The following is a 14550-nucleotide window of genomic DNA, read 5'->3' as shown; positions in this document are numbered from 1 at the left end:
TAAATGGATCTTGAAGGAATCCAGAGATCTTTTAGAGATATTCTGAACTTGCAGGGACCCCACAAAAAATCAATGTTTTCTACAGCAGTGTGTTCTTCCCCTACATTTGTAAAAGCTAGTCAGGAGATAAACAGCTTCCAGACTGATAAATAACCTATCCCAGGTCATCTAGAAACAAACAGCACTAGTTAATAACAGGCAAATCACAAACCGTGATAAACTCCACATTAGGGGCCTGATTCACTGCTGCTCATTCCCAGCTTTCAAGAATACACCTTACTGAAATGATCAATTCAAACTCAGTAAGTCAAATTTTTCACAAATCAGAGAAAAACTTCAAGCCTTCAAACCTTCACTGTCTTTGAGCTACTCTCTTGCTCACAGAATTACTTGATTCAGGTTACTCACAGCTATACAAGGAGGGCAGAATATGACCATGTATATTTTAGGGTCAGGCTGATTTGAAGATGTAGCTGCTAATCTTTAAAACATTAGTATTTTGATGTGTTTTTCTCCTTTTCTTATTCCCCCCACCTCTACTAGGTTCCTATATAAGATCGAGGCGAGGCAGTACGGAACGAGAAGCTGCTGCAGTTGAATGGAATATTTATGAGGACTAAAAAGCACACTACCAATCAGTAGTGTGCACCAACACTCCTGTGATTCATATTACAGTGACTGCAAACACTAGAGCTACAAGAAAACTGTTATCGAAGGGTCTCAGTGACAGTGGTGATTAATTGCCATTGAGACAATGCCATTTATTTAATTTTTAAATTAATGGGGTGCAAAAGTTTCTTTTGTTGTGTCTCACCTGTGCGGACTCAGAAGGTCCAGAGCTGACCTGGACAGGGTTCAGGACACTGGGGATGCCAGGGATAGGTCTCTGGGTAGGAAAAGTAGGAGCAGGATGGATGAGTGGAGGGCTGTGTCCAAAGGCTGAACCTAGGGTTTGCTGACGACTTATAATTTGCTGATGCATTTGCTGGAGGGATACTGGTGTAGGAGGGTATGTGAAACTCAGAGCAGGGCTGAATTTGGGAGAAAAAGGAGGGAAGGGGGAGGAAAAAGATAAGGATCATTACGGTAAGGAACCATACAGATTAAAACTTTAAAATATATTTGATATCTTTAAACTACTTGAAGCCAGATTGCCCCCTCCCCCTCATACCTTCTTCATGCCCCAAAAGATGATAAATCCTGATTTTAAATCCAGAGTTGCCCTGGATTTACTAGTGAGTACAAAAATGATACTATAACAAAACATTTTTTCCTAACCTCTACCAGGAAACCACAGAAAGCTGACCAAAATAAAATTCAGAAAAACTGAAATAAAAGGCAGGAAGTTCAATAACAGCTATTTATTGCAATAACAAACTTTATATAAAGAAAAAGAATGGGTGCCTACATGCTTTATAGTACTTTTATTGATAATGCAGTTCCCCTATGTTCGTGTGTATGAAGCAGTTCCTTTAATCTTGGCTCATGCTACGCTCTTTCATATGTCTCTAGATCTTATTACAAGAGGAGAGAAAATCAATTGGTTAAATGTGTTCTGAACACCATGCTTGTCATATCACTCATTTGTTTGCAAAGATGGAAAGCTCAGTTCATCCAGAATGTCACCTAAAGAATTTCCATCAGTGCCGTTTGGTTACAGAAACTGATGGATTAACCTTTCCCCTCTGAAATTGGTGATCAATGGCTTCCAAAGTAGAAATATTCCAATGGGAATGCACTTCTCCTTCTTCCAGTTAAACAACATTAAATGTCTATTAAAGCCCATTATGCATGCTAATACCTGTCATCACTTCATTACTTCACTGTATTTCCCAGACCACAGTGACTCAGGAGGAAATTACACTGCCATCTAAGGACCTATTTTGTGGGTAGTGCAAAAGCATTCTTTATGTCATACTTGAGAAATAAATGGTGTGGAACTAAATCTTCACACACAGGAGTGAGAGATCCTCCTGTAAATATTTCCCAATAACTTCCAACCATAAAGGAAAAAAAAAAAAAAAAAAAAAAAAAGAAAAAGAAAATTCATTATTGATTTTAAAAAATACACATAACTACCACAGCTCAAAAAAGTCTCAGGAATATAAAACATTTGGTCTCAAAAGAGGGGTGCAGGCATTATATCTTCCAAGAATCAAGGCTTCTTCTAATGTCAAATTTATCCAAATTAACACTCTGGAATCTTAAATGCTTTCACTGTTAAGTGTATTAACTAAAAATACTGTGATACAAAAAAGCCAAAATAATTTCTACCGTTTTAAGTAATATTTCTACAGAAATTCTGTGTTCATTAATATGACTATACATTTTGTCTGTTTGACTACAGACCATAAAAAGGCAGCTTCAATGTGATTACATTACTATTATTCCTGGTGAGAACTCTGCATTACAATAGTTTGCCCATTTAGGACAGAATATCATTAAGAATACCCTGGGAGAATTTTACTGGTCTTTGAGGAACTCTCTTTTCATTCTGCATTGTATTCTTTCTAATAAAGGGAGGCAGAAATGTAGTGAAAACAGTAATTGTTCATAGCAAGAGTTAGGGAGAAATCAGTAATAATATTCAGTTATCGAAGCTCTATAGTCCCTGCTAGTGCTCCTGTAAGCAACCATGAATGATTACAGCACGACTTAGCTAAGGTAGCCACTATGGATGATTAATAGGACATTAATCAAAAGATGCATATCAGGCTTAGAATTTGTTCACAAGCTTTCTTCTAATAGCTGATTTCATGTTCACTGAGCTCTATGCCAGTTTGTTCAATTTATTCTTCAGTGTACAAGCCATTCATCAAAGAACATAACGATTTAACACCCCTTTTCCTTTTTAGTGAACAAACATTACTAAGTGTAACTACTCTGGTCTGGTCATTAAAAACCACACAATTACACTGCCATACATGAGGCTGAAAAAAAAGCCTCCTTACTATACCCTAGTGTTTTTGCTTCCACACATACACTGTGAGTTCACCTCATACACTGAAACACTAGACGGCACCATCCTGAAGATGTCAAATTCCCCGAGATCAAACATGATACACAAACAGTTTGGATGAGGTATTTTATTTCTCTGTGAGTGCTTAAAGCCTATGACACTTTCACACTTCAGATGAGTCAGTTTAAAAGAAAAAAATAAGTGGACTGATTTAATTGGCAGTTCCAAGCACATAGCAGCCTTTAGAAATAGAGGCTGAGTTTTGGGTTTTTTTGGACTTTTTTTTTTTTTCCATTTGACCATGCACAACAATACCTAGATTTGCAAGTCCAGGTTCAAAACTTTTGTAACGTCCTTCAGACCCTACATGGTAAAAAACCATACATAGTGTATGACTCAAGCTGTGCAGTGCTTAAACATTAAGTAAGTATACTTGCTATTCCCTTCTCTACATAAATTAAAATTGCCTCCACCAAAAGGATAGATTTTACCCCCTAGGGATGTCCTTGTTATCTGCATCTGTCCTAACACTGTACAAGCAGTATCCAGAAAGAGGATGCTAAGCCAGGCATTGAAAAAATTGTAGAGTACAACAGAGGAGACAGACATCATCTTAGCTAGAGGTTCTTACTGGAAACTAGTGACACCAGCAGCAGATGCATTAAGATCCAGCTGGACAGATGTCCTAGGGGAAGAAGGAATCCTTTTTTCTTTAATATCTTTCTTTTACCCTGTGCTCATCAGCAAGGGTTGAGAATATAGGACTAGGATTTTCCTACAGAGCCTGAAAACCTGCACTTCATTCCCCCTACCACTAAACTTTAAACATTCAAGAATGAAATGAAAAGGTGATTGTGAGGGAGAACAGGAATAGCCAGCACAGCTAAGTGGAGTAACTCAGAAATGGAGACAATGGTTCTGCCATCAGGGTGACTTCTTAAATTGCTCAGACAGCTGCCTTCAAATAGCAATTCTCTCTAGCTGTTTCTGAAGAGCTTCTCATAAGGAAAGTTGACCTGACTGGGTTTAACGTCACTTGCATGCAAGATGTTGTCACTGGGCAGCCTGGAGGATTTTTCTGATTTGAACAGATCAGAAGGTTCTGAAGAGAACAGAAGGTGGTAGGTCTTTCTCTGCCTTTCAGAAACTATACAATAAAGTTAATGTTGAGGGTCAAAAAGAAGAAAAATAGATCAAAGCTCTCAACACTGCTAGCACTGTGTGCTCTATTGGGAAGGGAAGGCCTGGATTCCTGCCCTCCTTCCCAAAGTTTTTCACTGCACTTTGTTCGGCAACTCTTGAATACAAGATGGATGGGGGATGTCTGTAGCTCAGAGCCCCACGTGACCCCTCTGCCTTAATCAGCAGTGACATGTCCTCCTGCTGGCCCTACCAAACTCACACTGCTTCCTAGCCAGGTGGCCAGCATCAGCAGGAATGCTGGACAGTGGCATGAGCTACCCTTGTCCAATTGTTCCAGCCATGTCTGCTCATAAATGTGCAGCAATGTCACTCAGGAACCACCTAAAATTCATGCCCAAAAGCAGTAAGCGAGACCTGAAAGTTGCAATTTTGAGACTCTGGAACTACTAAAACCAACAACCGGGTTTTTCAAAAGCAATAAATAGTTCCAGAGGCCTCATTTTGAGTCACATTTCTTTTAAGACAGTTTTAAGAGGCTGCATTTCAGACAAGGAGAACTCAAGACTTCCCAAATCCAGATGCCAGAAAAACACGAGATTCCTGTCCCAATTGTTCATGTTTTCCAAAACACCAGCCACTTCCAAAAAATCTTGGATTCACAGAAATATGAATGAACTATGAAATTTTCCTTCCATCTACCGAGATATGAAAATTTACACCACTGGAGGGAATTTCATTCATATTTCTGTTAAAGACTTTTAAACAATGTAGAAGAAGAAAAGAAGATGAAAGCAGATATGACCACTAAAAACTACATGCCAGTTATTTTTTTAGTTGTTGAGTTTCATGAGGAATAAGGGTTAGAAGAAATATGTAATATTTCGGCTTAAGCATTCAATGACTCATACACACTGACAGAAAAGCCCATCAGTGATATCATTTATTTTACCATACTGTGGGCTTCTGTGTCTGTGTGTCAGTCTGTCTGTTTGTCTCTCTTCTCCTCATCTGCAAAGTCTCAAACTGCCTTCACTGGCAGTAATGCAGGGCAGTGAACTACATTGCAATTACATGAGCACATCAAATTTTAAAGAACAGACTTCAAGAAGAAGAAAAACAGACATTATAATCAAAACCAAACTTCATAGCTACTCTGGGGCTGTCCTGCTAACAAGGCCGTCCAGTTTCTGGTCACAGCTGAAGAATTTACAAAACATCTGTGAATTAAAGTCAGGAAAAAAATCCTTCTTTCCTATACACTGCATAGGTGTGCCTAAGGAGGCAAAAATGCTGAGGAGATTCCAATTTTGTGAATATTGCAAGGATTGTCTCACTATATCAGTAATTTTCTTCCCAAAAACTCTGAAGGCACCCTCTCTGTGTTACAAAATACAAAGTTCTGCAAGATCTGATGCATGGAAGTCTTGCACAAGTATCTGAGTGCTTTCCCCTTTCTGGTTCTGCTTTGCAAGGTTTTAGGACAAGAACTTCCCAAGCACGTTAATGAGGGAAGCATTTAATGAAAAACATACAGGAATAACTTGAAATAAAGTAAAAAAAAAAAGCATTTGTGGACTTTTGGAATAGCTGCAGACATAGCCAGCAGGTTCATATGTGACTAGACAAATCCAAAGACAACAGGTCCATAAAGAAATATTGAAGGGAACAAGCAAGAATGTATACTTTGGGGTTGCTAACCTAAAGAACATTGAGGCTGGTAGAGCACTAAGGGAACAAAAGTGAGCAAGCAGAGGGTTCATGTGCTTCTTAAATAGCATCCCCTGTTTGCACTGTCAGAGACACCCTAACTAGAGAAACACCTCTAGTTTGACCCAGTGGGATATTTCTGATGTCTTAAATTATTTTTTTTCTTCCTTTTTAAACTTCAGAAAGATAAACTTGTTTCTTTGGGGTATCTTTATTTATTCATATAGAACCACATTATGTTTACCATATTAAAAGTTTCTTTCCTATCCTCTGTCTTAAATATTTCCTGTGTCAACTGAAGATCCAGCACTTTGTTATTCTATGCAGCACTCATTATCTTCCTTCCCCTTCCTCTGCTTTCTTTTTTTAAATATTGGAAATTATTTCTATACCTTCTTCCTGTCCAGTCTGGAAAAAACAGATGAACTCTATTTCAACTCATAATTTTTCAGAACTCTGATCTTTTCCTTTGCTTGTCCTTGTAGTACCCCAACTATCCAACATCTCTTGAAATAAAACAATGTAGAACAGCTCACCAGACACAAACATGGTACAAAGTGAGACACACTGTCTCCATCTAGATCATGGGGCAGGAGAGGGCTTTAGGCCTTTTGGCCTTTGAAGGGTCTTTGATATCTGGTGGTGCATCCACAATCCTAACATTCACTCATGAGGGGGAGTGCAACCAGCACTACAAGGGGACATGAAGGCCTTTTCTGACTTGTGGAAAATCCCTGGCACTCCCTGTTTACTCTACAGCCTCCATCACTTGTTCTTGCCATCGGGGACTTACACTAGACTGACCAAGTTACACAAATCCCTGCAAAAAGGACCCCAGTTCAAGAAAGGGCTAAATAATTTGTAGGTGGACTGCCTCCATGTTCAATAAAGTTGATCATCACAAACTGGGATAACACCTAGTTAACTTTAAAGTTCACCTAGTTAACTTTAAAATGCACTTCTGTTTAGAGCAGTTTACCCACAATATATGTAATATTCATACTCAAGTAGGTACAGATGCCACTTTGGTTCATTATCCCTTAAAGAGTTGTACGAAGCCTGTGGACAAGGGACCAAGAAATGGGGGTTAGTAGGAAACTACTAATGTTGGAAGAATATCTGGACTCATTGAATTCAATGATGTTTTTATTCTCTACTTAGACGAGTCCAGGATTTCACATTTAGTTTTCCATTTTGATTTTCAAAGTCCTTATAAATTGTTTATGAAAGTTGTTAAGAGGCAAATAAGTACCTTTACTGTTTTATAAATGGACCCAGCTACTGTTCAGGAAAGCACCCTAGTAACTCTTAAATATTTCTGAAGAGAAAGAGTTTCATTCATCCCATGATAAACTGCCATGTAGGAGCCACTGTTCAAAATACACGACTTATGTAAGCATGGTTGGGAGCTGAGCCATGGGTGCTGAGGGGATCTGTATAAGCTGACTTCACGCATAAAAGGTTACGTAAATATTTTGATAGAACAATATGTAAAATGCAGCTAGGAACACCACATACTCAGATGTGAAAAGCTGTGGACAGTCAGCAGGAGAGACCCATAGTTAGACCCTAGCAGAGGTGTGGAAGAAAACAAACCAGTGAGTTCTCCTCTAGACAAGGACACAGAAGATAAGAAGTAACCAGAAACAACATATAAGAAAACTGTCTCCTGTTGAGTTGGCAGAAACAGGAATTATGTATGTTCCTTGTAAACACATAGGAGTGAGTAAAAAGAAGTTTTGAACTCTGTCCTCTACTTCTCCCTCCAACCTCCAAGAGTGAATGTTAACAACCTCCAAGAGTGAACGTCGACAAATTGCTCAGGACACGAGTGACAAATCACTTGGCGACCTTGCAGCCCTGAAGAGATTTGTGAAACTCTTACTGTTTCAAGTATCTTAGACACAAAACAAAAAACAAAACCAAACAGCATTACAGGAAGAGAGACTTTAAAATGTACTTCCGTTTGAAGCAATTTACCCACAATACATGTAATACTTTTAGTAGTAAGAAGCTGCTTTAAATTCTGCTCCTCCCCCTGAATTTTTTAACTGACAACACTGTGCTCTGAGTAGGCAATGCAGAAAAGTCATCAGTAGTTTCTATGGCTTGTTACCCAAGTACAGGGGAAAACAATACCAAACTTTGACTATGAAACCAGATATAGTGTGATTTTGAATGCTGGTATGAGACTTGAAATCCTTTGAAAAAATATTTCAAAAATGACTAGGTTCCAAATATCCCTCTCTACCTGTAATGTTGAACCGTTGCATTAAAAATCACTAACTTAGAGGCAAGTCATCTAAATGAATTGGTAAAAAGACATATCCTGCATCTAATAAAGTAGAGCATGTATTTTACTAGGTTTTCCAGTTTTCATCAGATAATAACCATCGCTGTACAATTGTATTAAATTCACATACATCATTGCCCCTTTTTTTTTTTTTTTTTTTTACTTTTCTATTACCAGTTTAAAATTAACAGAGTCTATGGTTTGTACTTTCTCTTCAGCTTACTTTATCATCTATTCTGTTTTATCTGCTAGGCTAGGTGAAATTTTTCTTCATGAATACATTGCCATATTCAGAGTAAAATGGCATAGTTTCACTGAGAGCAACGGGGCCACACTGATTAACCTTATGTGCTCAGACAGCACTGTCAGCTTTGTCCTTCTCACTGGATTATTCCTGTGAAGGAATCCTTAGTATCCTAACTGGACTTTGTATTAATGGTACCTTGCATAATTTATCTGTGCTCCCTCCATGCAAGCTCATGTCACTTCTAGCAAACATTATTTTGAATTAAATTCATAGCTAAGCATTTTCAGGCTTCTAAAACCGGTATAAGTCATTACATTCAAAGTACTAATTAATACTTGCTTTTAGGGTCTGAAAATGAAGTCATGAAGTGCTAAACTCCAGCACACTTGTCTTAGCTCGAGAACTTTCTTGGAACTAATATTGCTCTGGGTTCAATGACTTTAAAGTCTTTGACTAACATTGAACCAGTCTGGAGCAAGTTGCTTCAAATGGACTTTTAATTACAAGATTTGTGACATACAGATTTACAGGCATACGAGATTATGTATACATTATCTCACTTGTATATAGATGCACCTGTTCATGTAAATGTGCAGGCAATATGTGCCTGCATAGTCTGCATTTTTTATGTTGCTCAGCTCCTTAGAATTTACATTTTCCAAAGACAGAAATCTTGCCATTCATGTTGCTGGTGTTTTGGGTGAGAAACATTCACCACTTTTAATGCAAGATGTAACTGACCTCCGAAACAATCTGCCTGAATGTCGCCCTCCTATAATCTACATGAGCTTTGTGCAGGAGGCTAGCTGCATGGTTATATTTCCATAGAGCCTGATACAGATGCAACTTTCTGTAATGCTGGTGAATTTCACTCTTATTCACTTTGTGGCACTTCTCTGTCATTCACACTTCTTGAAAGAAGGTATGAAATGAAGCTATTCTTGCAGGATAGAGCATTATATTCCCTTCTTTAGATTAACTACAGTACAAGACCAAGGAGAACAAAGTCCTATATTGCACATATGTGAAGGTCTAGTTATAGTGGGACCTGCTTCAGTGGGGTTACACTTGGACTGAATTTGACTCAGTCTGAACTGAAACAAAGCCTTCATTTACAACATATTGCACAAAATTAATTAGAAATCTTTTAATATAAGAAAGGCTTTCAGTCAAAGTCAGATTTGCATCTAACTTAGGCGGATTGCAATAAGAGTGATAATAAAACAACAAAACACCAATAATGCTGACATAATTAACAAACTCCTTATCCTACACATCCTATAATAACGAGCTTCTTGCAAAATATTATTGTGAATGTATTCTGTTCTACCCATGCTGTCCTGCTATGCTAAACATGTCCTTCTTCATTTCATTAACCAGCATTTGATTGTGTCCTTTTACATGGATATAATTACAGAAATATACAAACTTAAAACTTACAGTTTAAAACACAAATGAAAGGTAAGTATAAAATAGTTGGATTTAAGTACAGGTTAGATAAAAATTCTCTGATGGGGTCTTCTCTTTCATAATGCAACTGTCAGCAATCTGGCCATGGAGATGAGAAATGAAAAAATTATATCTGCATATATGACAAAATTATTTTGAGCAGCATGGTGAAAGCTAAGTGGTTATCTTTAGAGCCCAGTATGCTAGATGAATGAGCAATACTGATAGTAAGATGCATATCAATACTGAAATGGAGTCAGAGCTACTCATACACTGGTCCTAAATTAACTGAGATAAATGACAAGAAGCACTTGCTTGTCTCAATGCAGAATTCAATGAAGGAATGAAAATTTGATCAACATGAAGGTATGGCAAAAACATGTTAAAACAATTGGCCAGGTAAAAGAACCAGAAAAAATCATGGTGCACTTAAATTGCTGGTCCTCCCCTGGAATATTAATGCATGTAGTAGAAGGAGACTTTCAGACAGTATCAGCAGAAAAAACAATACAAGAACTCTAAAGAGCAGACTGAAAACATCAGAAAGGAGATGAATAAGAGGAGATATAATATGAAAATATAAAATATTGAATAAAGAAGGAGGATTGAGAACATGAGGGCTTCCTGTCTTATAACTATGAGACATTCTGTTAAATTCAAAAACTGGATAATTTAAACCTGATAAAAGGATATTCTTTCCTTTTTATTTTAACAGAGTGTATAATTAGACTGTTAGACTTTCTGCTAAAGATACTTTTACTTTTCTCTGTTGATAACCTTACACTTCATTTGGATATCTTAACTCTATTTTTCTCTTGATTTTCTCTTTGTGTTTGCAAAGGAAAACTGGAGAAATTATTACCTACTCACTCATCTCTAGATACAATGCCCTGACTCATTATACAACAAGCATTCCATACAAGGAGTTTATATGAGATGAGGAAATATCTGAGAATCCATACCTGCTTGCAGAAACACAAGTCTTGTCTTCCTCACTGATGTTACTCCATTGCTGTCTAAGCTCACCCTACAAACCTGGCTATCCCTTTCTAGAGCTCTTTGTCAAAGTATCCTTTCCACCATTCCCTGATGCATCAGATCAACCCAGAGCAAAGTGATAGGAGCCAGAGCAGCCAGGGTCTGGCTGTAATTAAGCACACTATGTTAATTGTTCTGATACTATCAGGGAAGCAGGGCAGTGCATAGGGAAAAAAGAAAGTGCTATTGTGTTTTCTCAATTTCCTTCGAACCTTCAAGGAGATCCCAAAGGGCTCTCGTGCTCACACGAAACTCAATTTTAACATTATTATCAGATGGCTAAGTTATATTCACAGTTGTATCTGCCTATACCCAAAGAAAGTCTCTTGTAGTAGGTGGAACTACTGACTCAAACATCATGGATCTGACAGGGAATTTGGATCATTTTCTGAAAACTGACTTTTTAATTTTGGTATCACAGCATTGCCAAGGGACTAAATTTCAAGGGACTAGAGGTTCTAAATTTCCAATTTTATGGAACATGAAGTCCCAGCCTCCTGTGTTTATTAAAGACCAGTTAATCTTTTGTAAAGGTTTTGAATCAGTACTTTTAATATCATGGGAAGTGATTACCCCCTCCATACTCACTCTAAACCATGCTGTCTCTCAAAAAGAAGTGCTACTGAAGTGCAAAGTCTAATAATTGTAGCAGGTAGCAGATACAACATTTAGTATGTCTTGAAAAAGGATTAATAGCAGGGGCGCTGCACTGCAGGACTGAGGCAGGTAACCAAATGAGTAAATGTCATATGAAGGATTATCCTCATTTGATGGTATTTCACACATCTCCTTTCTGCATAATCTCTCCCAGCTGAGACCTAAACCAGATGTTTTCAAATGCACAAAGTAGAAGCTCTACCTGGTGTGCTAAAGGAGATCCACTATTAGCTGTCAGCAGGAGTGTCATCTCCTTTTCAAGTACTCAGCCAGTAGTCAGGATCCAGCACTACACAGCTGACAATGGCAACACACCCGCCAAGCTCAGCTCTCTCTGGATTGTGCAAAACTACTAGTATTTATTATTCAAACTACAGTAGTATCCATGTCAAATACCAGAGCCCTTCTGTGCTTGGCTTTGTAAAGAGACCAAAATGTGGCTCTTTTCACCTGATTTCATCCTCAGCATCCCACAATGCTCATATAGAGGACCCAATGCTGAAAAGCTGTGTGAAGCACAGGATGCATTCTTTCAGCCAGTGCAAAGACCAGTGACGTCTTGGAGACACTTTCTTAACTCAAGTAGTACCTTTACAGAAATGGGTGTACAAGAACATTGAACTCACAAAATAAAACATACCAGAAGTAAACCTGCCCGTATCTTCATGTGCTGACTCATCAGCTTTTAGTTACATGACAGTATACCCCTTTTCCTCTCTGCATGATTTGTAACTCATTCAGTTCACAAGACATACAGTAGCCTTCAGCAAGAGGCCCTCTGGTATTTTTGTTCTCTGTGCCCAAAGTAATGCACATAGGCCTATCTTCCCTTGTATTTAAACCATTCAGTGAATAATTAATTACTGACACCCTCCTGAGCTTCTCCACTGTGCTCATCACTGTATAATCTAATTGCTTCACAAAACATTAATGCTTTCAACCTCCCTCTGAGGTGAGGGGGAAGGATTCATTTTGCACAGGAACATGCATTAAAGAAAGATGGAGGCAAAAAGTGTCACTCATTGCAGTTGCCCAATTTCAGGCAAGATCTGGGCTAGTTAATACAGCATACAAAGTGTTCAAAACAGCTGTCAGGATCTTCAAGTCATGGTTGTGAGCAATTTGACTCCTCTGCAGAATTAAGAGTGGTAGGCTGGGACTCCAGAAGACAAACTGAGCCTGGTGGTGACTTCTGACTAATTAGTTTGCCCAGCATCAGTCTGGGATTGTGTTGCGGAGCACAGTCTGCCCTCCAGGCAGCAAACAACCAGGTACGAGGTCCCTCCTCTTTCAGGCTGCCTGGAACAGGTGAAGCAGTGTCCTGTGGCTCTCACTGATACACAGAGGATGTTCAGACTGTGCACTGAAGAAGACAGGGGCCCTGTGAAACCCTGAAGTTAAAGATGGTATCAGAGCACAATCACAAGGGGGCAGTACCTTCATTCTCTGAATGACCAGCTTCTGCATGCTTTATTTTGCAGCCTTTTCTCTCTTCAGCTGCAAGTTTATATTGTGTTATAGAAAGGCATTTTGTGCCAACTTGCTTAGCCTGTACAGCTTGTGGGCTGACTCCTGCTTCCTCTGAAGACTGCTTTCTGTTCCACAAAACTGTTATGGCTGGACAGACAGCTGAGCCTTCACAGGCTTCCCAAGGATGTACCAGAGCTGCAGCTGCAGGGAAAGGTCCTCCTTCCTCCCTGTGGGCCCTGGACTGGAACATGCTGAGTGCTTAGTTTATTTAACACATGCTAATAGAAACCTCTTAAGGGCTTATCACTTGGCTGAATAGAACAATTTCTCAAAAACAGCAAAGATCAGATCTGCATCATCTAGTCAACATTCCTGGCAAAGTTCAGCTTCCCAGTAAAAAGGTAAGCAATAGTTTTTCTAGTTTGTCCAGAAAAGTCTCTTCTCCCTTGCCTTCATTTGGATAAATTAATAACCTTGCTGATGTTTTTTTGGAAATATTCAGCATTAGGTAGGTATTTACCATGAAAAATGCTGCCAAGTGTAAACTATTTGGACTAAGTTAAAAAAGATAGGAAATAATATCAAGAATTAGAAGGATAGTGTAATGTTAAGTATAGTTATGCTACTGATACTATCAAAAGCAGAAATCCTTCCTGTCTTGCAATTCCTTCTAGTGGCTTGCTGAATTGTACCATTTTCTTGCAGCAACTCCGATGATATTAACCTGCAAGTTTCCAGAAGTTGGGATTTTACACCAGGAAATTTTTTTTTCTAGACTTTGATCACAGTTGCTGACAGGATATTAAACACGATGAACCTACGGTTTTATTCAATACAACAGTTCTTGTGCTGAATGTATTACTTGCAAGAGAGTGAATAATAACTTTGGTTTTACTGACAGTCCTGTTGGCATTTAGTCTTGGAATTTATTAAGGCAATAAAATGTGGTTTGGGTTTAATACCTTACATCATTGTTTATTTTGGTTTATATAGACAGGTTCACATGGGAGAAGTTAAAGGGAACCAAGAGAGGTGAGTTACAAAGCAGGAAGAAGAGCTCTCCCTTTCCTTCCTCTCAGCTGAGAAGAATGGAGGTGTAAATTTTCAACTCTGCATGCTGAATGGACATACTCTTACTAAAATGAAAACAACAAAGGTTCAGTCACACAAGCACTGCTTTCTTCAGTGACAACACTTCACAAGACTCGCTTATAAGACTCTCTAGCATCCTTTTTCAGTCTTTGCCCACAACTCCCTCCAATTCCACAACTGTCTTCAACAAAGCTATTCATCTGACTCCAGCTTTGCTTTGAAAAAGTAAAAGGAGAGAAGACTTACTCCACTGTAAAGACTCTGCCAACTTTCATGCACTATTTGCTTTATCAAAGTTACAAACTATGTGAAAGGAGTTTAGTTATTAAGTGCTGTCCCATCTTAATGACAGTGCAGATAGCACACCTCCACACAGTTACATGTATTTGACAGATGTGGTCCAACTGTTGTTAGCCATTGACATAAATCACATTCCTCATTATGGAGCTTCATAACAGGGACCATGGTTCCATTGACTGGGAAGTTGTATTGCAG

At 38.6% G+C, this 14550-nt stretch overlaps 1 protein-coding gene across 1 annotated transcript in view; it reads right to left on the bottom strand.

The window, feature by feature from the left end:
* Positions 1-14550, bottom strand: part of GLI3 (GLI family zinc finger 3) — a 208876-nt gene that overhangs the window by 42679 nt on the left and 151647 nt on the right. The window contains exon 8 of the mRNA XM_083855267.1: positions 815-1031. Coding sequence (XP_083711393.1) covers positions 815-1031 — 217 coding nt within the window. The remainder of the gene's footprint in view (positions 1-814; positions 1032-14550) is intronic.

This window comes from Zosterops lateralis (genome assembly GCF_965231275.1).
Source record: "Zosterops lateralis genome assembly, chromosome: 1".
Taxonomy (NCBI): Eukaryota; Metazoa; Chordata; class Aves; order Passeriformes; family Zosteropidae; genus Zosterops; species Zosterops lateralis.
The sequence above is the reverse complement of the archived record's forward strand: the minus strand, read 5'-3'. Positions and strand labels throughout refer to the sequence as shown.